At 41.2% G+C, this 15,146-nt stretch overlaps 2 protein-coding genes across 2 annotated transcripts; one reads left to right on the forward strand and one right to left on the reverse strand.

The window, feature by feature from the left end:
* Positions 1-5,908: 5,908 nt before the first annotated feature.
* On the reverse strand, positions 5,909-9,795 carry LOC118417037 (kelch-like protein 26). Its single transcript, XM_035822391.1, has 3 exons — positions 9,226-9,795; positions 7,573-8,203; positions 5,909-7,123 (listed from the first exon to the last, which is right to left on the reverse strand). Exons 2-3 carry the CDS (start codon positions 8,191-8,193, stop codon positions 6,317-6,319), a joined length of 1,428 nt encoding a protein of 475 aa, XP_035678284.1. The 5' UTR covers positions 8,194-8,203; positions 9,226-9,795; the 3' UTR covers positions 5,909-6,316.
* A 199-nt stretch (positions 9,796-9,994) lies between these two features.
* Positions 9,995-13,570, forward strand: LOC118418644 (kelch-like protein 26). The gene is made up of 2 exons (XM_035824652.1): positions 9,995-10,615; positions 11,644-13,570. Exons 1-2 carry the CDS (start codon positions 9,995-9,997, stop codon positions 12,451-12,453), a joined length of 1,431 nt encoding a protein of 476 aa, XP_035680545.1. The 3' UTR covers positions 12,454-13,570.
* The last annotated feature ends 1,576 nt before the right edge of the window (positions 13,571-15,146 follow it).

A 15,146-nucleotide genomic window follows, 5' to 3' on the forward strand; every position in this document is an offset into this window, starting at 1 on the left:
GATGTAGGTTTATGTGGTGTTTCAACCTCCTTCGTCTGGCAGCATTTGCTAGCTCTAATCAGATTGGATCTATATCTAGCTCCCTTCACTGTATTCATTTGATTATTGCCTAGTATTGAAATAAAACAATTACCTGGACATATGAAGAAATTGCAATGATATTATACACAAATCATGTTAATCAGAAGTTAGTTTGAATAATTAAATTATTGATGACAAACTTTACCTGCACCATTCTCAACTTAAGAATTATAATTTTATTCTTCAGGAACTTGATGCATTGCTATATTTTCTTACACACTTTATCGATGCAGCTAATAGTGATAACAATCCATACACACCTAATCATAGGACATTTATGTACAAAAGCAACACTTACATAGACCAGTGCAGGTCAGGTGCAGGTAGACACCAAAAATACCTGCACAGCTCCAATTTTACCTGGGCACTAACCTACATATACGAGGGGCATTCAGTAAGTAATGCCCCTGACTCATTTCCCATAGCAGGAGATAAATGAAACTTGACACAGTTATTAGTCTTTCTCTACATAGGAACCACCTAGAGTTATGAATTTCTCCCATTGTTTGATGCATCTCTGGACACCGTTTTTGTAGGACACCCCAGGTTGGTCCTCCTGCAGATACCTCATCAATGACAGAAGAGGGACGACCAGGTCTGGGAGCTGTTTCCACAGACTTCCGGCCATGTTTGAATTCACGATGCCAGCGTTTTACAAGGTCATATGATGGGGCATCATCACCATAAGTTTCTTTCATTTCATCAAAAGTCTCCTTTGGTGTGCGTCCTTTCAAATACAAAAACCGAATCACTGCACGACACTAAACTGGCTCCATTTCACACCTGGCTCATTTCACACCTGACTCAGTTCAAACACCTTTAAATCAGAAACTACTAATAGTTCAGAGCTGTTTTTTGCAACAAAACTTATAGAGATATTAATCACTATACATGCTAAATCTCATCTAGATCAGACAACTGGAAATGGGCCAGGGACATTACTTATTGAACGTCCCTCGTAATGCATGGTGGTATTTCAAGCTCTGAATTTGCAAAAAAAGATAAATTCTATAATGGTAAATGATGGAAATGTCACTCTAAGGGTATTTTGAAATTAAGATAAGTTTGATATTAATTGATGTAAATCATGCAAATGAGGGCCTAATTTACATGATTTATTAGCAAATGTTACAACATCCTTCTTTGCTAAGATGAGTCTTTCATACATTGAACAACTTGTTTTGTCTCAAGGGATTTCATTTCTACACCTATATATAAATCAAGATCCTTTGATGAATTGGTCTGACATTTGGCAAACACCTCAGTCACATCTAGCAAACACTATATCTACTTCATAGATGATTGTGTGCTACAGCCTCTTGTTGTGTATAGAAGTTAGGACATGTTTTTCTTGTTTGTATTTCTTGCCGTTTGGAGCACAAAAACTGCAACTGTATTTGAATGATATGCTGTTTGTTGCAGACATCCTAGGTGCAACTGCAGGTGAAAAGAAAAAGGCCAGTCCAAGTCATTTTAAGCTCCTCATGGTGCTGGGACAGGACATCCTTTTTGCAAGGTCAGTAACCCACAAGCAAATCTTAGTCTACCAGGCAGACATGAGACATTCAAGTATTCCTTAATTTGTTACTCTCACCTCTCAAATAAACGTACCGGTACGTTTATTTTTTTCCGCCTCAAAATCCACCCGGTACATCCTTATTTTAGACGGTACGTTTATTTTTTTTTCAGATTGGGGCTTTCTTTGCTAACCAGGGACTCAGAAAATATTAAAAGTGTGGGTTTTGTGCCCATGTTTCTGCGATTTTTTTGCTAAAAATTCACTATTTTCCGTCCGATTTCATCTTATGTTTTGGAAATTCCAAACGCCGTCAGTCCTCCCCACAAATAAACCTGACTGGACAACACCCCAAAAGGGCGGAGTCTAGTCTGCCAGCAGGCTAGTGCAGTGTCTAGTGCAGTGGGCGGAGTCTAACTCTCTTCAGTCTCTAAAAAGTTTTGCCGCCAACAGGCCTGGTGCAGTGGGCGGAGCTTGTGCAATAGAAGCCATGGGAATGTGTTTCCCTGGAAGGACCTGCCTCAAAGATGAATACATTAAACCATATTTGGTGTGTACCAGTTTCCTCTGAATTTACACAGGTCTCAGAGGAACGTGTTACTTTTCTTTCTATCTTCAGGTAATGCCTGCAGGGGAATTAGCAATACGATATGACATGTAATAGGGGGAGGTGTAAAGTATGAAGTGTGTTCTGTGTTCTTTCTCTCACTAAATTTCTGGAATTGATTAACAAGATATGTACAGGTCAAATGTATTACTCTATATGATATTTTTCAAGGCCCAATCTAACCAATTAAAAAGGCCAAAAATGATAAACATTATAAGATTTTGGCAGTGTAATGTAGCCATTCTTTTTGAAGTATTATAAACATTGTTCCCACTGGCCTATGGTCACTTATTTTTGTTTGAACTGGAAAAAAAGGAATTCTTTAACCAACAGCAATGGCAAACATGATCTCTTTAATTGGAAAACATGTCTTAAACCTCTGTCAGACCATTGCATCAAGAGGTCCGAGACCTCAAACCTCTTAGAAATATTTAAAGTAATTGTAGATTTAATGTTTCATTTTGTCTCATTGATTATGCAAATAAGGTGGCAATCAGTATAAACTATTTATGGTGGTCTTTTTAACCCAAAACGCATCTAGTTTTTGTTTAGAAGTCCTGTCGGCGAAATTTCATATTTACATGTACATTCTATCAAAAAAAATGCTATTATGAACATTTGCATATACTATAAATTGTGATGTAAAATTGAGAGGGAAGCATTGTGTGTTAAGCAAGAAAGCTTACATAGGCTTATAGCATACCGGCTGGTTTCCTATGATGGCATTGGATTAGCCTTCCATGGGGGACATTGCTAACAAGGGACCAGTTTCACAGGGACTGCCTTAGACAAGAGAAAGGGAGAGCGAAGCACTGTAGGTGCCAGTTAAGCAAGAAAGCTTACACTCTCCAGGCATACCGGCTGGTTTCCTATGACGGCATTGGTCTCGCCTTCCATGGGGGACATTGCTAACAAGGGACCAGTTTCACAGGGACTGCCTTAGACAAGAAAAAGGGAGAGCGAAGCACTGTAGGTGCCAGTTAAGCAAGAAAGCTTACACTCTCCAGGCATACCGGCTGGTTTCCTATGACGGCATTGGTCTCGCCTTCCATGGGGGACATTGCTAACAAGGGACCAGTTTCACAGGGACTGCCTTAGACAAGAAAAAGGGAGAGCGAAGCACTGTAGGTGCCAGTTAAGCAAGAAAGCTTACACTCTCCAGGCATACCGGCTGGTTTCCTATGACGGCATTGGTCTCGCCTTCCAAGGGGACATTGCTAACAAGGGACCAGTTTCACAGGGACTGCCTTAGACAAGAAAAAGGGAGAGCGAAGCACTGTAGGTGCCAGTTAAGCAAGAAAGCTTACACTCTCCAGGCATACCGGCTGGTTTCCTATGACGGCATTGGTCTCGCCTTCCATGGGGGACATTGCTAACAAGGGACCAGTTTCACAGGGACTGCCTTAGACAAGAAAAAGGGAGAGCGAAGGAATGCACTATAGACGTGCTAAATTCTGTGTCTTCGACGAACAATTTTATGGATAAAAATCATATAGTGGAATCAAAAAGGACAATTACCTCTGTGTACTAACTTGCAATAAAAATAACTTATTTTAAGATTAACATTTGGTCCGCCAAACTGCCAGACTTTTCCAAGTCTCGAAACAAAATCTCGAAAGATCTCGCAAAATCAAGCCTTATTTGGAAACATGGGCGTGAATAATTAGTTATCACTACCCCGTCAGTCATAGTGATTGACAGTGCTTCTGGGCACAGACCTGGGCAGTCGGGCTGTGCCACGTTCCGTGCCTGAATTGGGCACGGAATGGGGCAGGCACGGGTTGGGGCATAACAACGGCATTGGTCTCGCCTTCCATGGGGGACATTGCTAACAAGGGATCAGTTTCACAGGGACTGCCTGACAGCAAAGTGTCACATGAAACAAAGAGTGATCATGAAACATAATGTGTGCAAAGTAAGCAATATATTTATGTCATGGTTAAGATATATGAAAGTGAACCATCTTAGACATAATTCATACCCATGAGACCTGATTTGCATTAGTGATAGAAATGGGACCATGGCCGTTTTCTCAAGACAACATTATTGTCTTCTTCAGTTTGGGTTTAGGAGATGATCAACTAATTCAATTCTTGCAACTGTTGACCTTTTTTGCATAATTAATAGAAACAGATAATATGTCAGGTTTATAATAAAATCATTTGCAGAGGTGTGTGGTCCTGGAACTCTATTTTAAACTTGAAACATGAAACTAAGTAGTTTTCCATCTGTTGGTAAATGGTTTTTCAATCCATGGAATTTCAAAGATTTGGGATTTTTCTTATTTTTGGCTGCCCATATTTTAAAGCCTTTTCAGCTGTCAATTTTGTCCTGAGGGTTAGCATTATCCTTGGAAGTGAAGATACAGCCATCACATCAGTATGTTGTGCAAATACTTGCATGTGTAATTTATAGGATTGAATTATTGTATCTCTTGATTGATACTGTATTTGCTACAAAATTGTTATGCAACACACTTTAGGAATTGCTTTTTCTACTGTAAACATATGGACTGGCCAATCGTTCTGCACCTTGCAGTTTATCAACTATAGTTTAATTATCATCATTTGTCATCTTATATACGTCATGTACAATTTGTTTGATGATTTTATCCATTGGTCTTATCATATATTCCAGTTTGTCAACTATATCATTATTTGTTATCTATATACTAGTACATCATGTAGAATTCGTTTGATGATTTTATCTTATCCATGTAATTCTGTCACAAATATTATCACTGACTCTATCAATTTTTTGACATTATATACTAATGGTATGGTCTTTTTCTTACCTGGCCCTTATAACTAATGACATAGTGCAAGTAAGTAGATCCTCATATGATGTGTTTTTTTTAACTGGATAGTGAGTGAGTGAGTGATATTTCATCTGCTGAACCAGCAAAATACTAACTTCCAGCATTTGACGTGAAATTCCCTTTTTGTATTAACACATTGTGTGTTTGAGTTGTGCACAGGTGACTGTTGATTAATGGAACAAGTGGAGAGCAGGTGCTCGGTGAGGAGAAAAGGAAGACTAAGCCTTAGGGCTGGATCGTGAGGCTTTTCAAGGCACAAGCATACCACAAAAGAATTTCTGGTAGAAATCTCAGAGAAGATGCATGTATTTTTACATCGGACTCTGGAATACATATACCTTAGTTACCTATATTTTTTACCTTTGTCATTGAAGTTTTAGGGTTGCATTTGGTCCGTTTAATTTGTTCTTTTGCAATCTGGCCAGGTGGCACGCGTGTCTAAGCAACATACTAAATTCCAAGCGGAGCATATCAGTGTCTGTGCCCAGCAGCACTCCTCAAACTGACAATGCTATTGCTAATGTAATCAATCATCACTTTTCTGACATCGTTAACGAACTTGACCTTGAGTCATTGCCATCTTACCTGCCTTCTCCTTCTAGACCTCCGCATATACATTCATATGAGGTTAATGAAATCTTGAAGCGCCTTGATGCCAGGAAAAGTTGCGGCCCTGATAACATTTCCCCGAAAATCGTCAAAACATTTGCTGTCGAATTTAGTGAAATTCTTGCCCATATTTTCAACTGCTCATTGGAAGAGGGACGTGTTCCCAAACAATGGAAAGAAGCCATTACTGCTCGGGGTAGAGTATCCGACTCCCATGCACTGGTGTGTTAAAAATTTTAACACACCAGTGCATGGGAGTCGGATACTCTACCAAATCAGATTCCCTTTGTAGCAAAATTGACCATTCTATTGAGTATATACCGCCAGTTGTCTTCACAGACAATGAGGTCCAGGTTCAGGTCCTGACATGGACCTGAATTTTCTGTACTGGTATACAACACTACATTGTGGTAATGCAAATATGCATCGCAAGTTCTCGCTTTTGACGTGCAACACCAGTACCATCATATGCATGATTTTACTGTATAATTTTACTGTTACTGTACTGCTGCTAAATATAGTAATGTCTATTCAACGCCGAGAGATGTTGACTGTTCCTACAGTGTTTTCGATCTGCATGGCTTTGACGTGAAAATGATATAACGAATATTTTCCTGACAGAAAAAAAAGGAAAATCTTTCAATAACACAACTGTCATAATTTTGAGTGCTAGCAAAGTGATATTCTATCTATCTTGTCGTTCAGGTGGCAGATGCACGACGATTGCTTTGTTAGCGTTACACCCTCCTGGGAAGGCTGACAACCCCTGCACCCAAGTCTGCGCCTCCAGGATATAACATGCCATGTCATCACTGTTTAACACGTAGATCGTCCCGTCCATTTCTGTACACCCCTTCTCGTAGTGAATAGCTTCCGTGGCCGGATGGTCTTCAAGTACAAACCATTGTCCTGTGGTGACATTAAAGCAGTCTACTCCGGGAACTAATCCACCAAGAAGGTAGATGGTTTCTCCCACCGCGACCATACTGTTCTTGTCCCGTTTTCTGGGCAGGGGAGACAGAATCTCCCACTGGTTGATGTTTGACGCGTATTTCAGAAGCGCAAACTTTTCCGTCTCTTCGTCTTCCGAGTTGACGTAGATGTCTCCCTTGCAGACGACAGCTAGATCGTAGTTAGTCCAGTCTCCAGGTAAGGACCGTCTGAACTCCCACCTGTCCTGTTCAGGGATATATCTCTCCACAGATTTTACAGTATAGTCGTACTGGAAACCACCGATGGCGTAAACAGACCTGTCGTGAGCCACAGCTCCAAAGTAAGCCCTTGCTTCGTTAAGGTAACGTATCTGAGACCATTTGTTTTTGACAGGGTCGTAGCAGAAGCACACGGATAGAACGTCACCAAGGCCGGAAGGGTGACCGAATCGAGGTTTACCGTAACCGCCTATGACGTAGATGTAGTTGTCCAGTGCAGCCACGCCCCACCCCCGTCTACAAGCCTGTTCTGGCTTCTCTGTGAAGATTTTCCACACATCCTGTAGGAAACAAACAAAGGAAAGAGTTACAGAGGAATAGAAGCCATTCTACGGTGGCCCAGAAGTTTATTGTCAACTTTTGTTGTTGTTATTTTTGTAACAGGTGGGTATGTCGCAATGCACACAGAAAATAGACCTTTATAACAAGGTTTTAATACTGTAACTATGTCTCGAAATTTGAATTTAGCATCCAATTTCTAGTAAATATAGTAAAACTGTAGTCAGCTATTCACTACCTATTTAAAAGTTATATGCGATAACAAAACCTACATTGGTTTCGCTTTCGTCCGTGGGCGTCGCCATTCTGTTTCCCATGGGAGTGGTGTATGATGGGAAGGGGTGCCGTCATTTTTATGTGATAACGTTGAAGTGAAATATTATGAACATGTTGTTGCTGACTTATGGCGAGACATCGTTTTGCATGTGTTAATCACTTGTCCATAACTTACCTTGCAGTGATCGTAATACATGAATTCCCTCGGACCTGGCTCAGGCCACGTCACATACCCCGTGTTCACACCACACAGGAACTTCTGGTGTCTGAAGCGAGTCTTCCGAACATCTTCTCGCTGTTCCTCCCTCAGCTCTTCGAAAACTTCCGAGCGAAGAAACTTCAGATAGTTGTCCCCCATCAGCTGTGCTGCAGCTTCCTTCAGATCGCTGATGACATAAGTATCAGCCAGCATGTACAGATGGACACAGTTCTCACAGCTGAGTTTACTCTTGATGTAGTCCAGAACTGGCCCAATCTGAAGAAACTGCGCCATCTCAAGAACACAGTGGAGTCTATCGTCCATTTTGATTGGTTTTGACTCGTACAGAAAGTCTAGGACGATCTTGAACGCTTCAGCTGTGAATCCTTGAAGTTTGACGGAGTTTTCGTGACTTTCTCTCATGCCGCTTTCCAACATGGCGCGGAAGTAGTCCGACGTTTCCATCAGGACCGTCTTGTGGACGTGGAAGGTGCAGTCTTGAACTTTGACCTGGAGGTCGGGGTCACCGTGAACATGATTGTACGAGATCTCGTCCTCGGGTTCTCCAAAGCGAGGCTCTAGCTTTGTCATCGCCATTGGGTCTATCCTGTAGATTGTACATCTTTAATAAATCCATTGAAACGTAACGTTAATTAGTATTGTTTTCTATGTTTAATTATAAAATATATGACTCGACGACATATGATGTTATCTGTGTAAGAAAATAGATAGCAGTGTTATAGCAAGAAATCTTGAAAAATACAGTAAGAATTAAATTAGCGATTTTTGTAAAAAAACAAAATCCCTGTCAAGAGGTTGCCATTGAAACAAACAAAATAGAGTGTTTTCTAAACTTTGTAAAATTGTTGCCAGCTAAATTTTAGAAAAAAGTCACCAAATTTGATGACTATAGCGTAAGCCATTCCGGCATTATGTGACATAAAATTGGCGCAGGCCTCAAATGCAAGCCAACCCACCCCACCGTCCGAATAGGGTTAAGTACGAAAGTCTTAGCAAAGAATAATGCTACAGCGTTTCCTCATGAATCATTTAAATGAGACTTGGATTTGCATGATTTATTTGATGCTCTGCTGCAGTACCAATGAAAGTCACCAAAGATTAAAAAGTCTAATCATTTTTTGATGGAATAACATCTAGCAATATTCAAAATGTCCTAACATTCCATTCTCAAGTTATAACGTTCACAGACAGACAGACAGGCAGACAATTATACACACAGTTCTGAAAATAAATCCTTAAAAGCCTGCCTTGTAGTTTATGACAAACACGATACCAGACATACGTCCATGTCATCTGTCGGGCTGTTCTATTTTTGGCAGGACGGCCGCCAGGACCAAGAGACCATGATTGTCCATGTGGCTCGAAAGGGATCATATAGAGCAGACAGGAATATTTCAGGTTTGTCCAGATTAGGTAGAGTAGATCTTAGAATAACATATCAGTTTTAAAAGAAACCAAGAAAAAAAGCTTAGGAGATGTTAGGATTTTCGCAGCTGCATGTTCAATAACGCTGTAAAATATTCTCGAGTTTGGAAATTAATAGTTGTTGGATGTGACACTGGCATAGGAGAGATCAAACAATTTGCCGTATAAAAGACAAAACCAAACCTCTGTTTATGTCTCTCTGCTGAGGACGAAGCATGAACGCCACGAGTCTGTTTTTAGAAATTGAGGTCAGAGGGCAACGCCAAAACGGGAACCGACAGACTACTGTGTAATGGGGTCACAATCGGGCGTATGTTGACGTTCAATGGATGTACACAGTCTTCAAGTTAGCCCCTTCCCACACACTCATTCAATTAGACGGTGATTTCGCTGCAACATAGATAATATTAAATTTTGCAGCACCTGAATTAATCAAATTGGAATATCATCTAAAAACTAAAGGGATGACTGAGAATATCACAGAAAGCGTCGTTTTATATCTATGAAATGCGCTGAGCGCTCTTTCAAACATCAGGTCACAGCGAGGCCACGTTTTAGTGAAATCGGGGTTTTAGTTGTCCAGATTACAACAGCAAGCTCATTAACAAAATTATTTCATGTTTACTACATGAAATGAGGCATAACTGTTATGAGATCTTCGGCTAAAATTTAGAGCTCATATATACTAAGCTGATGAGATATCCATTTCATATTCAGAACATGTTATTTACTCTAATATAAAAGACATATCTCGAAAAATGTTTTGCGCTCAAAACACATTCTTAGTGTGGCAGCGTATTATACCATTTTAAACATCATGTAAATAGCGCTATTTTCATAAATTCATAAACAATTATATTCCCCAAACCGTTGTGGTGAGTATATGTTGAAACCTCTCCAGGCCCCCCTGCCCGCCCCCCGACTGTTACATGATGTATTCACAGGGATGCAAATGGCGAAGCCCGATCGGACATCCAGTGTCAATGGGATCACCGACGAGATCTCGTACAGCCACGATCACGGCGACCCTGACCTCCAGGTCAAAGTTCAAGACTGCACCTTCCACGTCCACAAGACGGTCCTGATGGAGACGTCGGACTACTTCCGCGCCATGTTGGAAAGCGGCATGAGAGAAAGTCGGGAAAACTCCGTCCAACTTCAAGGCTTCACAGCTGAAGCGTTTCAGATCGTCCTGGACTTTCTGTATGAGTCGAAGCCAATCAAAATGGACGATAAGATACACGTTGTTCTTGAGATGGCACAGTTTCTTCAGATGAGGCCAGTTCTGGACTACATCAAGAGTAAAGTCAGCTGTGAGAACTGTGTCCATCTGTACATGCTGGCTGATACTTATGTCATCAGCGATCTGAAGGAAGCTGCAGCACAGCTGATGGGGGACAACTATCTGAAGTTTCTTCGCTCGGAAGTTTTCGAAGAGCTGAGGGAGGAACAGCGAGAAGAGGTTCGGAAGACTCGCTTCAGACACCAGAAGTTCCTGTGTGGTGTGAACACGGGGTATGTGACGTGGCCTGAGCCAGGTCCGAGGGAATTCATGTATTATGACAATTCAAAGGTAGGAAAGTAGTTGGAACTGACTAGGGCTGGGTACCGGTACAGAAAATTCAGGTCCAGGTCCGGTTCAGGTCCAAAGGATCAGGTCCAGGTCCGGACCTGAACCTGGACCTGATTCAGTATGACTCATACCAATGGTCCATTTCACTACAAAGAAATCTGTTTGGGGGAGTATTAGACTTATACTGGCGTTTTAAAATCCTACAACGCTAACTGCACCTGTACGTTTGGCTGTAAAACTTGGTAGAAATTACTACAAACTCTACTCTACTTCACTTTTGTTATTTTCTTCCACCTGCAAGCGCCAAAACGTGTGAATGTCTTATAAAATAATCTGTTAATTTTCTAATCGGTCCAACATCCGGTCCACCTAATTTTTTCAGGTCCGGTTTTTCTGGACCGGTCCAATAAGAAAAACCGGTTTTGTACCGGTACGCTGTACCGATACCCAGCCCTAGAACTGACGTGTCTGACTCCTGCAGTATTACTGTTTGATTCCGCCAATCAATGATGCTATGACAAATGCTAAAACTAGAATGGTGTAAGTTAAACTTATTTTTCGTTTTTTACCTTCGCCAATATTTTTTTTCGGATTCGTGATTTTGAAGTGCGGATTGATATGTGTTTGTCTGTGGATAGCAAAACTAGAGGTCATGGATGGATCTTTATAATACTTGGCATGCTGATAGGGCAAAAGAAAGAAACTATTAGATGTTGGGGCCCCTGGAGTCTTTCTACGGCACTACAGTGTAAATCTGCTTGTGATATCTTTTGTTATGGGCACGACTTTTGGTTGGTAGATACAATTTGTAGTCTGGAAGACGAGACATACATTTGGGCCCTCTATCAGCTCTCTTTGAACTGCAGGAGGCGGTTTGTTGAAGACTTTGCCAGTGGATAAGTCAAGACGGGATGATTGAACTTTCATGATTTTTGACGTGTAGGCAACTTTGATGGAGACCAACGTAATGATATGTTAATTATATGTAAATTACGACTTAATTATTCCTTTAACATATCTGTCTACAGGACGACTGGAAAACGTTCGCTCACAAGCCGGAGGAGGCAGGCAGGAGAGGGTGGAGCGTGGCCGTACTGGACAACTACATTTACATCATGGGAGGGTACAGCAAACACTTTCTCGGACACCCCTCCGGCGATGGTGCCGTCCTGGGAGATTCCTTCTGCTTCGATCCGGTCAAGAACAAATGGTCGGAAGTGCGTTCTATGAACGAGGCTAGAGCCTATTTTGGAGCAGTGGCTTACGGTGGCTCTGTTTACGCCATCGGTGGGTTCCAGTATCATTTCCCTGTAAAATCTGTGGAGAGATACATCCCTGAACAGGACAGGTGGGAGTTCAGACGGTCCTTACCTGGAGACTGGACTAACTACGATCTAGCTGTCGTCTGCAAGGGAGACATCTACGTCAACTCGGAAGACGAAGAGACGGAAAAGTTTGCGCTTCTGAAATACGCGTCAAACATCAACCAGTGGGAGATTCTGTCTCCCCTGCCCAGAAAACGGGACAAGAACAGTATGGTCGCGGTGGGAGAAACCATCTACCTTCTGGGTGGGTTGGTTCCCGGAGTAGACTGCTTCAATGTCACCACAAGACAATGGTTTGTACTTGAAGACCATCCGGCCACGGAAGCTATTCACTACGAGAAGGGGTGTACAGAAATGGACGGGACGATCTACGTGTTAAACAGTGATGATATGGCATGTTATATCCTGGAGGCGCAGACTTGGGTGCAGGGGTTGTCAGCCTTCCCAGGAGGGTGTAACGCTAACAAAGCAATCGTCGTACACCTGCCACCTGAACGGCAAGATAGATTTTAGTGTTTTAGTACTTTGTCATTGTGAGATTTGTATCGTTGGAAGATTTTTTTTCTTCTGTGACAAGAAAATCGACGATATATTGTACATGCGATGATTACGTGCTATACGTATGGATACAAAACGCTGCAGAAAATTTTTACGTCGTACAATGTTTGACATGTCCTGGCGTCGACTATACTAAAGTAGCATTGCAATAACTTTATCACAGGGCCACGGATGATATAATTTTGTTGATGGATTAAAAGCGACATCTTGTGATGGCATATTGTATTGCCACCTTTGACGATCTACTCCCGAACAATGGGACAGTACACTTGATTGGTCCGCATGAAAATACATGTCTATAATGTAAGTATCTAAGACAGATGGATGTGCCATATTGGCGTCATCTTCTATTAGATGTTAGCTAACGAGGAATAGAATTTTTGATTTCTAATTGCATGAATAGTGGCAGTGAAGTTTGTGTGGTTACATCGTGGTGGACTCTGGAAACCAGCACGTTGGCCGAGTATGTCCACCATATTGCTATCCCTTCAAGGCAAACCGCATGAGTAAGCAGGTTCACTATTTTAGTACACATGTACAATGAAATGCATAGAGGGCAATGTCTTAAAGCTAATGGTCTCAGAGACATAAACAAAACACGTCTAAACATTGTTATGTAAATAGCAACAATGGTCGAAACAAAAACTGTTTACAAGTTGGGGTCCCTTACCTTTGACATATTGCTCACGATGCATTTCGCCGCGCAAGCGTACTTCGATTCGTGAACCGATTCTTTTATGCCAGCGACTTTTTATGACATTTTGAAACGGAAGTATTTTTCATAGCTTGGTGTTCAATGGCATCAAAAGTATGTAAACATCCTGTTGGGCACACACGTGTATGTTGATTCAATGATACCATTGTTGTCGAACATGATAAGAAAATGCTTTGTTTTGGTGTCATCGGTGTCTTTTAAGTACTTATGAAGTATGTTTTATGAAGTATGTTTTATGAAGTATGTTTTATTGATGAAGATTATTGTCAGTAATCGTTAGACATAAAGTATAGGTACGTACTTCGTCATTCATTAGTGAAGTCATTTAATTACCGTTGTTCGTTCTTTGTCTACCTACCTACTTACCTAGTCCCTTGGCCTCTTGGTCCGTTGGGGTGGGGGGGGGGGGGGTGGGGGGTGGTAGACATGAAGATGGAGAGTTGTCTCCAGGCCCGTCTGTCTCTTGCTACAGTCAACCTTTCCTGCAGGTTGGGGGATGTCCACTCTGTGATGTTTCTTTTGAAAAGGCTGAAGGTAATTGTACTGCATTGCACGGTAGTCGTAAATGGCCAGGACAGTAGCATGTAGCAATACGCTGTTTCATATTTACCTCCATGAAATGTCATGGAATGGAGGTTATATTTTCTGTTATGTGTCTCTGTCTGTGTAGATGATTACTCAAGAACGGCTGGATGGATTGGTTTCATACTTGTGTGTTGGTGGGGTGTGATGAAAGCTCGAATCGATGAGATTTTGGGAGCCGTATCTGTCATTATAATTGATGTAATAATATCAGAAATCACCCCTATATTTGAGATATATTGGTACAGGCATCGTGCTTTATGTGTTTGTTAATGGGCTTAGCTCCAAGCAGATGGTGAGGTGACAGCTGTTTGGGGAACCCCGAGTTTTTTTAATATGATAATTAGTTTTATTTATGTCTGCTTAGGATATCATGGAGATGTGAAGCGTAAGTATAATTGTAAGAAGTTGAGGTACATTTAACGATAATGCTTAACAGGTATGGATGTCTCCTATACTGTACTGCTGATTTGAGTGACATGGTGATTAAAATGCCATTAGGTCCTCTCATCTGGGTTGGGTGTCAGAAGTTTTATGGGCGAAACAGATGTTCTGACTTTGTTACGATAAGAGACAGTTGTTAGTTGTCTCTTTCGTAGCCAATGGTACTTGTTTTTTAGCAGACGGGGTTGGCGCCAAGTATTCATCTTACAGTTGGTGTAGGGCTGTCAGAGGAAAGTGTGCATCTCGTTTTTGTACCGTGTGAACAGCTGATGTTATGACATATTGGTGGAAAATCAAATCACCATCTGACTAAAGTTGGCCACATCCCTTCTTCTTTCTGAGTTTCCCAACTTCCTCCCACCACACAGCTCTGAGGCACATAGTCGAACCTCAATAATGCTGACAACCTTAGACATTTTAAATGCCAAACATCAAGCTTAAGGAACACCACGCTACCATATGACGTCGACCTCTTAAACGCACATTACACAATTAAATGTCACATTTTGATAATTACTAATCAGATGGACATCCTCTGTGTCATTAAATAAATACACCACTACTTTCCCATAACATTTATATTATATAACCATTACTCTCAAATACAACCGACTATAAACATACATACCATCCACAAAAAAGCAATAAATATTTCATGGAAGTATGAGGTCCCCGAACTCTAGTTCAGAATTGTTTTTCTTTTGGAGCAATTGCATCGGTCGACTGTTTTTAATTTTTACCTGAGTAAATGGGCGAAAAAATTACAATGTAGTTGAACTCAAATAAATCAATAAGAACATTGACAGTGAAATTGAAGACTCTACACTACATCAACATTTTTATCCTGTTAACGTCTATGTTGAATACACAAGGCAACTGCACATCAAACTGTTTTTTCTTCTCTTAA

The sequence above is a fragment of the Branchiostoma floridae genome, chromosome 6 (assembly GCF_000003815.2).
Source record: "Branchiostoma floridae strain S238N-H82 chromosome 6, Bfl_VNyyK, whole genome shotgun sequence".
Classification (NCBI taxonomy): domain Eukaryota; kingdom Metazoa; phylum Chordata; class Leptocardii; order Amphioxiformes; family Branchiostomatidae; genus Branchiostoma; species Branchiostoma floridae.

What these genes read in the sequence shown, in the direction of transcription:
- LOC118417037 (XM_035822391.1), bottom strand. Translation starts at nt 8,193, where the DNA reads ATGGCGATGACAAAGCTAGAGCCTCGCTTTGGAGAACCCGAGGACGAG. An exon ending in TGTATTACGATCACTGCAAG is followed by an intron (nt 7,124 to 7,572) that starts GTAAGTTATGGA and finishes TGTTTCCTACAG; the next exon opens with GATGTGTGGAAAATCTTCAC.
- LOC118418644 (XM_035824652.1), top strand. Translation starts at nt 9,995, where the DNA reads ATGGCGAAGCCCGATCGGACATCCAGTGTCAATGGGATCACCGACGAG. An exon ending in TGTATTATGACAATTCAAAG is followed by an intron (nt 10,616 to 11,643) that starts GTAGGAAAGTAG and finishes ATCTGTCTACAG; the next exon opens with GACGACTGGAAAACGTTCGC.